Genomic DNA, 14,914 nt, shown 5'->3' with positions numbered 1-14,914 from the left:
CCACTTGGTTCCGTGATTTTGAGAGACTGTTAGGAGGTTGGGGGTGGGGATGGGGGTAGTTGTTGCATTGGGTGTGGGGATGGGTCTCCTCCATTTTCCACCAGTCAAAAATTTTTTATTTTTTACAATTTTCCTGTGCTTCTGTTTCTCATTGTCTACCTTCTTCTTCACAATGTAGCTTCAACATCACTTTCTTTCAGTTCTATATCTTTTTACTTTATTTCTGTTTAGAGTAGATGTGCCAGAGACACCCATGAACATTTATTAGCCCATGAACAAATATTAGCCCATAACCATTTATTATTAGGTAGGAAGGAGTCTTTCTTAGGAATTCCGGCTAATCTGTACTTTAACCCCAAGACATAAAGAGATTTCATTCTACTTCCAGACCCCACCAATGGTTAACTCTCTGTTTGGTTTGTGGTCTACTGGACTGTCACAATTATACATCGTGGACACTCCTTTCCCTATGAGAATCCTAATTCCAAATACGTTGTTCCCTTGTCCAACCAGGACACCTAAACCTGGATTGCACAAGATGGTCACCATCTCTGGGGACCTGAGTTGTTTTAAAAAACTCATGTGTGACTTCGTACCTCCATTTCAGGTTGGTGTAACTCATGCTACAAGAAAATGAGAAAATGGAGTAAAGGCAGCCATGAGTGGCTTCTGGAGTAGAAGTTCTACAAATACTATTATATTTGCTATACAGCAAACTTACCCTGCTTATTTTTTTAAATAAGTAACATATAATTAAGTCTCTCTGCTTCCTTCCCCTCCCCCCCCCCTCAGTGAAGCATTTGGAAGATAGATTGGAGAAGCCCTATACATTTCTTAGAGCAGCATCTCAAAACCTCAAACCTCACCGTGTTAGAGTTAACAAGTATGAAGATAAAAAACCATCAATTATTTGGGTATAAATTCACTTTAAAAGGCACTCAAACTATCTAATTTCTATTTTTACTGTCCCTCAGGCTGAGAGGCTCTCATGCATTCACTGTGATGGTAAGGACAGGACACCCCAAATTCTACTAGTTATCCACTGGCTAAAGGTTTGATCAAAATGAAAAACCAAACCAAACCAAAACAAAAAACAAAACAAAACAAAACAAAACAAAACCCAAAAGACAAAAAAAAAAACAATAAACAACCCAAAAGTGCAAGAAGACATTTTTTTCCATGAAATTTTCCATTTGAAGGTAGATCTTTCACAAGATAGTGATGCTTTTCCTTTTCTTCTCCCAACTTTGAATCTAAGTAATCAATTAGTGATTTAATACTATAAATCAGGCACAATACATACAAGTGGCACATGATTATTATAAAAAGTTACTATGACTGATGTGTATGACTGTGTTTGAAAAAGGTTGTATGCTAAGAGCTTAGCAATTGTGACAAAATTGTATGTTACTCGTGGAGGAAAAGGTAAACGAGTTGGTTTGCTTGCTTTGAACTGCTGAAGTTCCAGTATTCTTTTCAGAAAGATGTCACAATCTAAAGATTGTGAGTAAATTGCTATATAATTGCTCTGATCATCTCACGGGCTTCTTCAGGTCATGGTTTCCATGTCATCCATGCTTAATCTTTCTGATCTGAGTCTATGTACAGCTTTTCTAGGTGTTCACCAGTCATGGCTAAATTACTGCACCTGAGTTAGATCTCAAAGCATTATTATGTCGTGTCAGAAAAGGACCCAGAGCAATTACAAGCCTTTCTCAGCTTCTGTCCACCACCTGAGTTTGAAGCATGCTAATAAATCCATTTTTTAAAACAATATCAATTAGTGTATTATTAAATCCCACAGACAAAGAAAGTCTGGCCCGCTCATTATTCAGAATTTTACCAACAAATCACACCAGTCTTGTCCAGTTAATTTTAAAGAATGAGAAAACTTCTTTTTTGTTCTGATGATATGGTTCTATGAAGTTATTGTAGAATTATCCAGTGAATGTAACTTTTGTGGGTTTTTGCAGCACCCTCAAAACTCCACGAATATGCTCAGAGTAGACCCTTAAAGAACAAAACTAGGTCATTATTGGATCATGTGTCAGCCATCTACGGTCATTAGACAGGGGGATGTGTTCGGATGAAGAAGAAGCTAGAGAAGTAAAAGTTCTATAGATAGAATGCAAGGGAGACATCATCCATTCTTTGAGAATGGGAACTGAGACGAGTTTTCAGCAAACTGATAGGAGTTTCTGACTTGCGAAATGATTTTAAAATGATTTCAAGTGATCACTATGTGATCTAGTAAAATTGCTCTGAGAAGGGAATAAGTGTTTGTAATTCTCAAATCAAATTAACTTTTCTCAACAAATGACGTTCAGATTATTTGTTGTTTAATTATTTGGCCTCCATATGGCTAATGTGTGTTGCTCATTGAACGATGGGAACCCTCATGTTTTTTAATGCATTTCATTTCAATGCTATGTCAGATATGCAAACAGGGTTCAACGTAACTGTGAAACAAATATTATCTTAAACAAATCTATTCTCTGCAGCTTTTAAGCCACTTGCAGAGCTGTGGGGAGTTGGTATGTAGACTGTGGACTGCAGTCAGATTTGGTTTCAAGACTCGTTGACGTTGCTCTTAGCTGAAGTTTAACAAATCCCACAGACATTTTGGGCAGGGGATATTTGTTCTTAACCTTGATGCTCAGAAGTCATTTCTAGTTTTATTATTTCAGCCCAGCATTGGATTTAATGATTCCCTCTTTAAATTATTTTAGCTACCCAAACTTTCCAAACATATTGCCCTCATGTGGGTGGTTGTACCGGGACCGTGAATATGATCAGCAACCCAGTGTATTGGACTTTTGAAATTAAAAACTGGCTCTTGGGACACATGGGTGGCTCAGTCAGTTAAGCCTCCAACTCTTGATTTCATCTCAAGTCATGATCTCATGGTTTGTGAGTTCGAGCCCCACACTGAGCTCTATGCTGACAAGTGTGGTGACTGCTTGGGATTCTCTCTCCCTCTCTCTCCACCCTTCCCTTACACACTCTCTCTTTTTCAATAAATAAATAAATAACTGGTTCTTCATGGGGTTCTCAGTGACAGGGCCTGGAAGTCATAAAATGGTAACTTGTTTCTTTTACCTACAATTAAGAATATACTGGGGCGCCTGGGTGGCGCAGTCGGTTAAGCGTCCGACTTTAGCCAGGTCACGATCTCGCAGTCCGTGAGTTCGAGCCCCGCATCAGGCTCTGGGCTGATGGCTCAGAGCCTGGAGCCTGTTTCCGATTCTGTGTCTCCCTCTCTCTCTGCCCCTCCCCTGCTCATGCTCTGTCTCTCTCTGTCCCAAAACTAAATAAAAAAAACGTTGAAAAAAAAATTAAAAAAAAAAAGAATATACTGAAAGGAGGAGCTAAAGAGAAGGCTATGCTGTTTCCTAGAGGGTGCACATTTTAGAATAAGGACAAAAATACAAGATGAGAAGAACTTTTTCATGGATTAAAACCCTGAGGAAAAATTGTTAATCATCCATTCATTTGACAGTTATTTATTGAACATCTTCTATGTATTCAGAACTGTGCTGTGCAAAGATATCCAGAAATAAGCAAGACGCATTTAGCAGAAAGAGATGGAAAGGCGAGAGAACACCTTTAAAACAATCTGCCTCAGAATCTATTTTCTTAGCTGTTGTCCTGACACTTAGTGAATGAATATGAACATATTGAAAGCAGAACTTTATTGGCCTGGACAAAAAGCACATATGATCCTTTTCCAGTCTTTCTGTTGTTTTTCTTAAACACAAAAAGTATTTGCTAGATGAGGCTCAACCATCCTTGAAACTTTTGTTCTGAAGCCAGAACAAAACCAAAGTCAAGTCTGATCCTCTAACTTTTCCCTTATTTCTTGAGCTGATAGCACATCTTGGTAGTTTCTATGACTAAAAACTACCTAGTAGATTCAGCCCTGAAAGCCTGTAGCTACTCAAACCCTCCTGCTCTTATAGGCCTGGTTGCTTGGGTTTTGCATCATCCTTCCCCAGCTGCAGGACAGTGAGTGAGAAAAGCCAGGAAGAAATGTGGAGACAGGAGGAAGAAGGAAACTGGGGGTGCAAGCATGAGTCTAGGAGATAACACGTTTCAGAGAATGATAAAACAACTTGCCCTTAAGATGTTGGCTCCTAAAATGTAACTTAAAACATGTACCCAAGAGATAAAAGCCTGGACCAGTAATCCTTTCTGGCTATCTGGTCCTTTCCTTTTTCTTCCTCTCCTTCTATTTATTTTTCTTTTTGCAGCCTGTGTGAATGTGCTTGGAACCCAAAACTTGAGGTATCTTAATTCTTGACATATTTGCCCTTTTGTTTAAGATCTATAAACTCACAGGGCAGGGTCCTTATAGTGCTATTCTGGCACTGATCATAGTCAATGTTTTTTGTTTAAGAATAGCACCCCCTCTGATGAGGATGAGGAGAAAAAGGAAATCTCATGCATTGTTGGTGGGAATGCAAACTGGTGCAGCCACTGCAGAAAACGGTATGGAGGTTCCTCAAAAAATGGAAAATAGAACTACCCTACGATCCAAGAATGCCACTACTGAGTATTTGTCCAAAGAGTATGAAAGAAAACATTAAAAAGACATATGCATACCTATGTTTATTGTGGCATTATTTATGATAGTAAAATGCTGGAGGCAGTCTAAATGTCCACTGATAGATGAATGGATAAAGAAGATGTGGTATATATATGCAATGAAATACTACTGAACCATAAAAATAATGAATTATTGTCATTTGCAACAACATGGATGGACCTAGAGAGTATCATGTTAAGTGAAATGAGCCAGTCAAAGAAAGGTAAGGATCATAAGATTTTACTCAAATATGGAATTTAATGAACAAATGAATAAAGAAAAAAAAAAAGACAAACCAGCCCCCACTCCCCCTCCCCAGACTCTTAACTATAGAGAACAAACTGGTGTTTACTAGTGGGAGGTCGGGGAGTTGGGGATTGGTGAAATAGGTGATGGGGATTAAGATTACCCTTATTGTGAGAAGCACTGAGTAAGGTATGGAATTGCTGAATCACTATATTGTACACTTGAAACTAATGTAACACTGTATGTTCATTATACTGGAATAAGAAAAAAAGAATAGTCACCCCCATATTTTGCAATCAACTGATGCCCAAATTAGATAACCACAAGAACATCATGCAGGAAAGACTCAGGGCTTGATCTAATATTTTGAAATGAGGCAGTCATCACTAGTAGTTTCCCCCCCCCCCCAAATTATGAGACTTTATGCTTTTTTTCATTTCCTAGAATGACTTTATTATTGACAACAGTCTTAACATTTACCCTTGATGAGAGGACAGAGAAGAGGTACAGGAGATGTATGATTGTTAGTGTCCCTGCTATCTTCTAATGATCATGGGCAGGGCAGATGGTTGTCCCACCACGTAGAGGCAGATGGCTACCAGGATCCTTCTAGTAGGCAGTGATGGGGGAATAGCTGCCCCTTTTGGTTACAACAGACAATATTTTGAAGATAAAGACAAATGATTAGAATCACTAGTGCATGATCTCCTTCCTTACTACCTAGCCCATTTTATTTTCTTCTCTTTTGAAAATATCACTCTAAACTTCAAGAATAAACATTTCAAAGATTACTTCAAGTAAGTATAAGAATAGCTTAACCTAATGGGCCCAAGGAGCCTCTCTGACCCAAACAATGGCTTCTTAGTTTCACTGTTCCTCAGTTCTCTTTCCCAAGCCTCTCTTTCCTTCTGTCCCAGTTTCTTTTTTTTTTCTCCCTGGATGGTCTTGAGGAAACATCTTTAATTGTGGAAGAGGAGAACTCAATGAGACTTTGAAGCAAATATATAAATAAAAGGAAAACAATGGACCATAAAGGGTAAGATCATGGGACAGCGATGAAGTGTAGGGAAAACCAATGTCACAGTGCACCAGAATGGTCTTTGTCTACTGGTATCCACTCTGGACCCATAGATGAGACATACAGGATTTCTGTCCTGTATAATACCTCTTCCCAAGGTATTCCCCAAGCTCTGAGTTGGTACAGCCAGGGCCAATGCAGTTATGACACAGAAAATAGAGCTTTTCCCTTAGATTACGATGCCAGGTTCTACAACAGACCCTTTGAGAATGCCTGGCATGGGCTGGCAGCAGGCAGCTTGTGTCTTACTGTGAAAGCAGATAAAGTGGCTTCTCAGAGCAGAATTTCCACTCCAGGGAATGGGGGATCCCCTGGGTTGAGGAGTTGAAAGAAAATTGCCTATGGCCTGTCAGTTGGTGGTCTGCTGGGGGCGTCTGTTTCATCTGCATTCCTAATTAAAGCCCAAATTAAACCCAGCCAAATGTTCACATGAAAAGCCCCACCAGAATGAGTTTCCAGATTCTATCAACTCCAAAAGAATCTCATGTGTAAATCTCTAACTCAACTGTCTGGCCCACTTTATATCCACTTTCCCCCCAAGAATTCTGGAGAAGAGGTTGTGCAGCCATCAATGTGCAGAGAGCAACTTGCTTGGATTATTAATTTCCCTTAATTAACAAGGAAATAACTTATCTTATTAGTAATTAATAAGATAATATTTTCTCTTACTCAACTGAATGAGTCTGTGAGTATAGGAGGATGGCAGAAGGGATTTGATGGAGGATTCAGGAATGACCAAAGTTCCTATTCTGGAAATGGAGCTGTTTTGTGGCTAAAATATTAAGTTTGACTGTGGGGAAGTTGAATTTAAGCTTCCAGGGATAGTAGGAAATGAGATCTGGATTCCAAGACCAAAGTAAAGATTCCAAATTAAAAATGGGGGTCATGAGCACCATTAAGGCATGGTGGTAAATTAGATGGGTGTGAGAAAATATGGAGAGAAAGGCTGCAACTTTGCATGGATACTGAGAAGCCCATTGCCTACCATGAGCCAGGCATTTGCCGACCCGCTCATTTCTCCACATCCAGGATGGGGCACAGCAACCTCCTCAGAACATGTGGACTCACCAGAAGAAACCTTCCATAAAACAACTCATTAAACAGCTTGGTTTTTTCCCATCCATCACAGGCCAAAACATGCTCCCGGGGAACCAGAAGTCCACACACAATAATGCAGGAGAAGATAGCCAGTAAAGGGGTGGTGTCCCTGTTTATTCCCCACCGTCTCCACAGCCTATAAAATATTTATTTATCATGCACAAGGTAGAGGAGTGGAGAGTCCCCAGTACCACTCTGCCAAAGATCCATTTTGCCTATCATAATACTTGAGTGTCTTTACTTCAAAATTCCCCACCCATCCCTTTATACATTCCCTCAGTGGGCTCAGACGTGGCAGCAGAGGTTGTAAGGCAGGTGTCCAGGGAAACTCACCCTGGGGTCTCTCTCCAGCTGCTGCTTGTGATGTAGGCTGCGTCTTCTCTTGGCCTTTGCAAGGCCATTGTGATAAAAGTGGTACAGGCCGTCAGTGAAGGGGAGCTGTAGAGAGTCAAACAGACATAGGACATAGTTAGCTTCTGGGGGTGGCCCCAGGACACGGAAACCAAAGCTGGGGCTGCATGCAAGGGTTCCATGAGATGAAGTATATGTGAGAAAACTGCTGGAAACTTCCTTCCTATCAGACTTGGACATCTATTTCCCTATCTGTACTCCTTTCGTTTTCTCTATATACTGCCCATTCACCCCTCCTCCTCAAATACCTTCTACTCTTTCCTCTATTTCTTTAGTTTCTATCCATTCTTTGATCTCCTCCTCCATAGAGTCTTCCCTTTATATTTATACTCACACCAAGTTCTCCATTCTCTTCCTTTGAACTAGTATTTATACTCCATGTCTGGTTGCTCCAGAATTGTGTTGTGATGTACTCCTGTCTTCACAGCTGCATTATCTGTGCTGTACCTTAGACTTTCTCTGTGACTCCTTGATGCCTTTCATCATATTGAGCACAGTGAAACCATGTAAATATAGTAAGCACCTATTAGATGGTGGACCGGATTTCCTTCTATCTCCCTAACTTACGGATCCTTGGAATTAAGTATGGGTGTCAGAACCAGTTGCAGAAAACCACAATAATGAGAGCTTGTCTGCTCATCAGGGCCTGTAAGAATCAGAGAACATAAGACTCTCTTGCCCTATGACCAAACTGCATTTGGGGACTTATGATGTACAAAGATGTATTAGTACAACAACAATAGCACAATACCTTTGAAATTAAGTTGGTATTAATTTGTTTAAGTTATTTATTGTAATCTCCAGGGCATCCACCAAGAAAATAACTAAACAATATATAGTATAATAAACAATAAGGTAATTAAAAAGGTACACTAAAGGGGTGTCTGTGTGGCTTAGTCAGTTGATATCTGACTTCAGCTCAGTCATGATCTCATGGTTCATGGGTTCAAGCCCCACATCGGGCTCTGTGCTGACAGTTCAGAGCCCGGAGCCTGCTTCAGATTTTGTCTCTCTCTCTCTCTCTGTCTGCCCCTTCCCAACTCATTCTATATCTCTCTCTCTCTCTCTCTCTCAAAAAATGAATAAGTGTTTGAAAAAATTAAAAAAAGTGTACTAAAAATATTTAACACAAAAAGGACTTTATGAAAGAATAAAAGAAAAAAGTTTATAAGACATATAGAAAGCACATGGTAAAATAGCAAGTGTAAACATCTTTTAAGTATTACATTAAATGTAACTGGATTGAAAACTCTAATCAAAAGACAGAGTTACAGAATGAATAAAAAAAACATTATTCAACTATATGCTATCTAGAAGAGATACGCTTTACATTTGGGGGGTATGATAAGGGAGCGTAAGGCAAGCTGAAGGCAAAGCACAAGCTAACAATAACCCTGCTCCCCGAGAGTGGGATATGTGTGACATTCTTCAGACACTCCTGGCAGCCCAAGAGCAAAGGAAAGAAAAAAAAATGGTTAACTGGGGCGCCTGGGTGGCGCAGTCGGTTGAGCGTCCGACTTCAGCCAGGTCACGATCTTGCGGTCCGTGAGTTCGAGCCCCGCATCAGGCTCTGGGCTGATGGCTCGGAGCCTGGAGCCTGTTTCCGATTCTGTGTCTCCCTCTCTCTCTGTCCCTCCCCTGCTCATGCTCTGTCTCTCTCTGTCCCAAAAATAAATAAAAAACGTTGAAAAAAATTAAAAAAAAAAATGGTTAACTGATAGTGATCATAGTCATGCAGGACATGAGTCTCCACCAGTTTACAAATGTCTTAGTAATTTACAAGAAAAACGCAATATTATCAATAGCCTAATCTCCAGAAACCTATAGACTCAGTTTCCTGGAGCCCCAACATTATCCTCCCGTCTGGAGTGCTGTGGGGAACAAAGGCAAGAAGGAAATGGTAGGTAAAATTAAATTTCTTTATAATCCGTAGCCCACTGACAAATACTTGAGGAGTAGAGGAGTAGAGGAGTAGAGTATAACATTTCTCCAGGAACTCCCTATTGTCTTAATGTTAATGCCTTACTAGAGGAAAACAACTTAGCTTGACAATAGCCAGGCCTCTGGTATCTTATGAGTTCTCGTTAGTATATGAAATTCCTTTCGGAGGCCTCCCTTTTGCCTTTACCTCCCTCAACTCCATAGTATATAATCAGTCACTCTTCACACCCCCAGTGCAGCTCTTCCTGCCCATGAGTCCTGTCCCTATGCTTTAATAAATCAACTTTTTGCACCAAAAAAAAAATACACTTTAAATTCAAATGCACAAATGGGTTGAAAGTCAAGGGATGTGAAAAGATATACTGTACAAACAACAACCAGAAGAAAGGGCTGACAATACTAGATATAATTGATTTTAACAAAAATTGTTACTACAGACAAGGAATGACATTTTATGGTGATAAAAGGGTTAATACATCAAAAAGACAGATAATTATAAATACATATGCATGTAACAATGAAGCCCCCAATTCACAAAACAAAAGCTGACAAATCAAAGGGAGGAATAGAAGGGCGCCTGGGTGGCTCAGTCAGTTAAGCATCCAACTCTCAATATTGGTTCAGGTCATGATCTTGCAGTCATGAGAATGAGCCCTGCATCAGGCTCTATGCTGAGCATGAAGTCTACTTAGGATTCGCTGTCTGCCTCTCTCTCTCAAAATAAACATTTTTTTTAAAGGGAGGCATAAATAATGGATCAATAACAGTAGACCATTTTCAATAATAAGCAGAACCAAGAAGTATGCAGACCAAAAAGTAAATTGAAGACTTGAACAAAACCAAAAACCAACTAAATCTAAGAGACATTTATGGAACATTCCACCTAACTATAGCAAAATTCAAAGTCTTATCAAGTACACATGGAATATTCCCCAAGATAGATCATATGTTAGGTCACAAATCAAGCTTCAATAAATTTAAAAGGACGAAAATAATATGAAGTGTGTTAGCTGATCACAAATTCTAATTACATTAAAAATCAATAACAGATGAAGAGCGCCTGGGTGGCTCAGTTGCTTAAGCATCCGACTTCAACTCAGGTCATGATCTTGCAGTCTGTGAGTTTGAGTGCCACATCAGGCTCTGTGCTCACAGCTCAGAGCCTGGAGCCTGCTTCAGATTCTGTGTCTCCTCTCTCTGCCCCTCCCCCACTCATGCTCTGTCTCTCAAAAATGAATAAATGTTAAAAAAAATCAATAACTGATGAAAAATTTAGAAATTTGGAAAACAACATGCTCTTAAATAATCAGTGGGTCAAAGAATAAATTACACTGACTATTCCAAAATACTTTGAGATGAATGAAAAACAAAAACAGCATTTAAAAACTTTTGGGATGCAGTTAAAATAGTGCTTACAGGGAAATCCATAGCTGTAAGTGCCTATTGTGAAAGAAAAAAGACCTCAAATCAATAACTGAACTAGAAAAAGAAGAGCAAACTAAATCCAACAAACAGCAAGAAAGAAATTAGAAGATTTAAGTTGGAATAAATGAAATAGAAAATTAAAAAAAATAGAGGAAATCAACAAGACCCAGTTATTCTTTGAAAAGTTCAAGAAAATTCACAAAACTCTAAGAACATTGACCGAGAAAAAGAAAGGTTCAAATAAATACAATCAGTGATGAAAGAGGAGACATCACTACCAACCTATAGAAATAAAAAATATTGTAGGGAATACTGTGAATAACTGTATGCCAACAAATTAGATAACCTTGGTGAAATAGACAAATTCTCAGAAAGATATAAATTTCCAAAATTTACTTAGAAGTAATAGAAAATTAGAATAGACCTATAACAAGTAAAGAGATTAAATTAATAATTTTCAATCTTCCTGTAAAATAAAGGCCAGGCCCAAATAATTTCACTAGTGGGTTCTACCAAATGTTTTCAGAATTTATATCAATCCTTCAGAAACTCTTCCAAAAAATGTAAGATGAAGGAACACTTCCCAACTATTTCACCAAGGCTACTATTACCCTCATATGAGAACCAAAGACAGATATCACAGGAAAACTACAGACCACTATCCCTGACAAATATCAGCCCCTAAGTCCTCATCAAAACACTAGCAAAATGAATCCAGCAACATGTATAAAGGATTATATACCATGACTAAGTGGGATTTATCCTAGGAATGCAAGGTTCTTTTAACAGCTGAAAATCAGTTAATGTAATAACAATATCAATAGAATAAAGGGCTTTTTTGAAAAAAAAAAGTATTTATTTAGCTGATTATTACACAAAATCAAATACTCTTATGTTAAGACATTCAAAAAACTTAAAATGAAAGGGAATTTCCTCAATCTGATAATTGTATCTATCAAAACACACATAACATCATATTTAATGTTGAAAGGGTGATTACTTTCCCCTTAAGATCAGAGCAAGACAAGTTTGACTGTTCTTTCCATTTATATTCAACAGTGTAATGGTGTCCAGCTGGGACAATCAGGCAAGAAAAAGAAATAAAGTCATTCAGATTGAAAAGAAAGAAAAAAAATCTCTATTTGCAAAAGACATCATCTTGTTCGTAGAAATTCCTGGGAAATCCACAAAGAACTATCCAAATTAACAAATGAGTGCAGTGTGGTTGCAAGATATAAAATTAATATACAAAAATCAATTATAATTCTGTATGCTAACAATGACTAATCCAAGAATAGAGTTAAGAAAATAATTTCATTTACAATAACATCAAATAAGTAGAACACTTGAAAATAAATTTAGCAAAAGAAGTATAAGACTTGTACATGAAAAGTACACAATATCATTGAAATAAATTAAAGAAGATATAAATAAATGGAAAGACATCCCATGTTCATGGATTTTTAAGATTGAAATATTCCCCAATTTTGCTGATCCTAAAATTCATATGGAAATGCAAAGGACTCCAATTAGCCAAAGCAATCTCAAAAAAGAACAAAGTTGGAAGACTCACACTTTCTCATTTCAAAACTTAATAGAATGCTACAGTAATCAAGATAGTCTGGTATTGGCATAGGAGAGACATACAGTTCAATGGTATAAAATTGAGAGTCCAGAAATAATTTACGGTAATTTATGGTTAATTGATTTTAACCCTGGTGCTATGAAAATTCAATGAGAAAAATTAGTCTTTTCAACAAGCCATTCTTAGAAAACTGAATATCTACACAGAAAGAATCAATTTGGATCCCTATCTCACATCACATAAAATTTTTAACTCAATATTATTTATAGCCCTAAATGTAAGAGGTGAAACTATACAAATCTTAGAATAAAACATACGAGTAAATATACAAGTAAATATTCATGACTTTAGGCTAGGCAATGATTTCTTAGAAATGACACCAAAGTACAAAGGACAAAAAAACCCCAAAACCCAAAATTGGACTTCATTAAAATTAAGAATGTTTGTGCTTCAAAGGAAATCATCAAGAAAATGAAAAGACAATCCACAGAATGAGATAAGATATTTTCAATTCATATCTATGATTAGAGACTCAAACCAGAATATATAAAGAATAATTTAGCAATAAAGTCAAATAACTCAATTTAAAAATAGGCAAAAGATTTGAGCAGTTATTTCTCCAAAGAAGATATACAAAGTGGCCAATAAGCACATGTAAAGTTGTTCAACATTATTAGTCATTAGTGAAATACAAATCAAAACCACAATGAGACATCACTTCACACCCACTAGAAAAAAAAATTAAAAACCAGCAAGTGTTGGTGAGGATATATGGAGGAATTTGAACCCTTGTACGTTGCTAGTGGATAATAAAATGGCACAGACACTTTGGAGAACAGTCTGTCAGTTACTCAAAATACTAAGCACAGATTTTCATTTGATCCAGCACTTCTAATCATAGGTATATATCCAAGAGAAATGAAAGTATTATATCCACACAAAGACGTGTGCACAAATGTTCTTAGCAGCATTATTCACGATAGGTAAAAACTAGACACAACCCAAATGTCCATCAACTGAGTGGGCACTCAGTAAGTGTTGGCAATAAGTGAGTAGATAAATAAAATGTGGTATGTAGATACAAAGGAATATAATTTGGAAACAAAAAGGAATGAAATACTGATATATGCTATAACACAGATGGACCTTAAAAACTAAATGCTGGGGCGCCTGGGTGGCGCAGTCAGTTAAGTGTCCGACTTCAGCCAGGTCACGATCTCACGGTCCGTGAGTTCGAGCCCTGCGTCAGGCTCTGGGCTGATGGCTCGGAGCCTGGAGCCTGTTTCCGATTCTGTGTCTCCCTCTCTCTCTGCCCCTCCCCCGTTCATGCTCTGTCTCTCTCTGTCCCAAAAATAAATAAACGTTGAAAAAAAAAATTAAAAAAAAAAAACAAACTAAATGCTAAATGAAAGAAGCCAGACCAAAAAAAAAAAAAAAAAAAGGGCCACATATTGTATCACTTCTTTTATATGAAATGTCCAGAACAGACAAACACATAGAAATACAAAGTAGATTAGTATTTAAATCAGGGGCTAAGAGGAGGCAGAAATACAGAGTGATTGGTAATGGTATAGGGTTCCTTCTTGGGGCAATTAAAATGTTCTAAAAGTAGATCGTGGTAAGATTTCACAACTTTTTGAATATATTGAAAATCATCAAATTGTACATTTTGAAAGGGCAGATTTTATGATTTGTGCATTATGTTTCAATAAAAATGTTATTTAAAAAATCCTGTGATGAACAGCCTTGTAAATGTCACTATATGCACAGATGAGAGGGGTTTTTTTGAAGGATATATCCCAGGAATGCACTAATTTAATTAGAGATTGTGAACATCAGCATTTTGACAAATATCCCCCCAAATTTTTCCTATCAAGTTGTAAGTAAGTTGTAAAAGTAAGAATAAAATTATCCATTGTCCAATACTTCCAAACGCTGGACTGAAATTTATTAATTGAAATTTTAATTTTGCCTATTTAATAAACGAAATATGCTATCTTATTTGGATGTCTTTGTTTTTAAAGTTTGAACATCTTTTCCTATATTTATTGAACATTTTAATTCTTTCTCTTCAAATTGCCTGTTTGCATCTTTTCTGCATTTTTCTATTGCTTGTCATAAGCCAGGCACTGTGTTTTGCACTGGAGACACAAAGATAGATATAACATGTAAAATAGCTCACAATCCACCAGGGAAGGTCTATTTACAAACAGCAGCATATAAATAGTACTCTGTGATGGAGTGATTTAAGAGCATGAGTTCTGGGGTAACTTGGTTTAAATTCTGGCTCTTCCGTTTAATATGACCTTATGGCAAGTTATTTAACCCTTCTGGGCCTCAGTTTACACACTTATAAAATGGGAGAGTCCCCTTTTCATGTTGCCCTGAGAATTCAGTGAGATAATGCATGGAAAGTTCTTGGAATAATGCCTGGAACATAGTGGGCACTCAGTAAGTGTTGGCAAGTATTTTTATTATTAGAGTACAGAGTGCTACAACAGTGTTACAAGGTGCCATTAGAACCCAAAGGAGAGATTATTTCAGT

The 14,914-nt window shown here is 37.7% G+C and overlaps 1 protein-coding gene across 1 annotated transcript in view; it reads right to left on the bottom strand.

The window, feature by feature from the left end:
- Positions 1–14,914, bottom strand: part of PCSK2 (proprotein convertase subtilisin/kexin type 2) — a 275,158-nt gene that overhangs the window by 228,730 nt on the left and 31,514 nt on the right. The window contains exon 2 of the mRNA XM_003983799.6: positions 7,341–7,445. Coding sequence (XP_003983848.2) covers positions 7,341–7,445 — 105 coding nt within the window. The remainder of the gene's footprint in view (positions 1–7,340; positions 7,446–14,914) is intronic.

Source organism: Felis catus, chromosome A3 (assembly GCF_018350175.1).
Source record: "Felis catus isolate Fca126 chromosome A3, F.catus_Fca126_mat1.0, whole genome shotgun sequence".
Lineage (NCBI taxonomy): Eukaryota > Metazoa > Chordata > Mammalia > Carnivora > Felidae > Felis > Felis catus.
The sequence above is the reverse complement of the archived record's forward strand: the minus strand, read 5'-3'. Positions and strand labels throughout refer to the sequence as shown.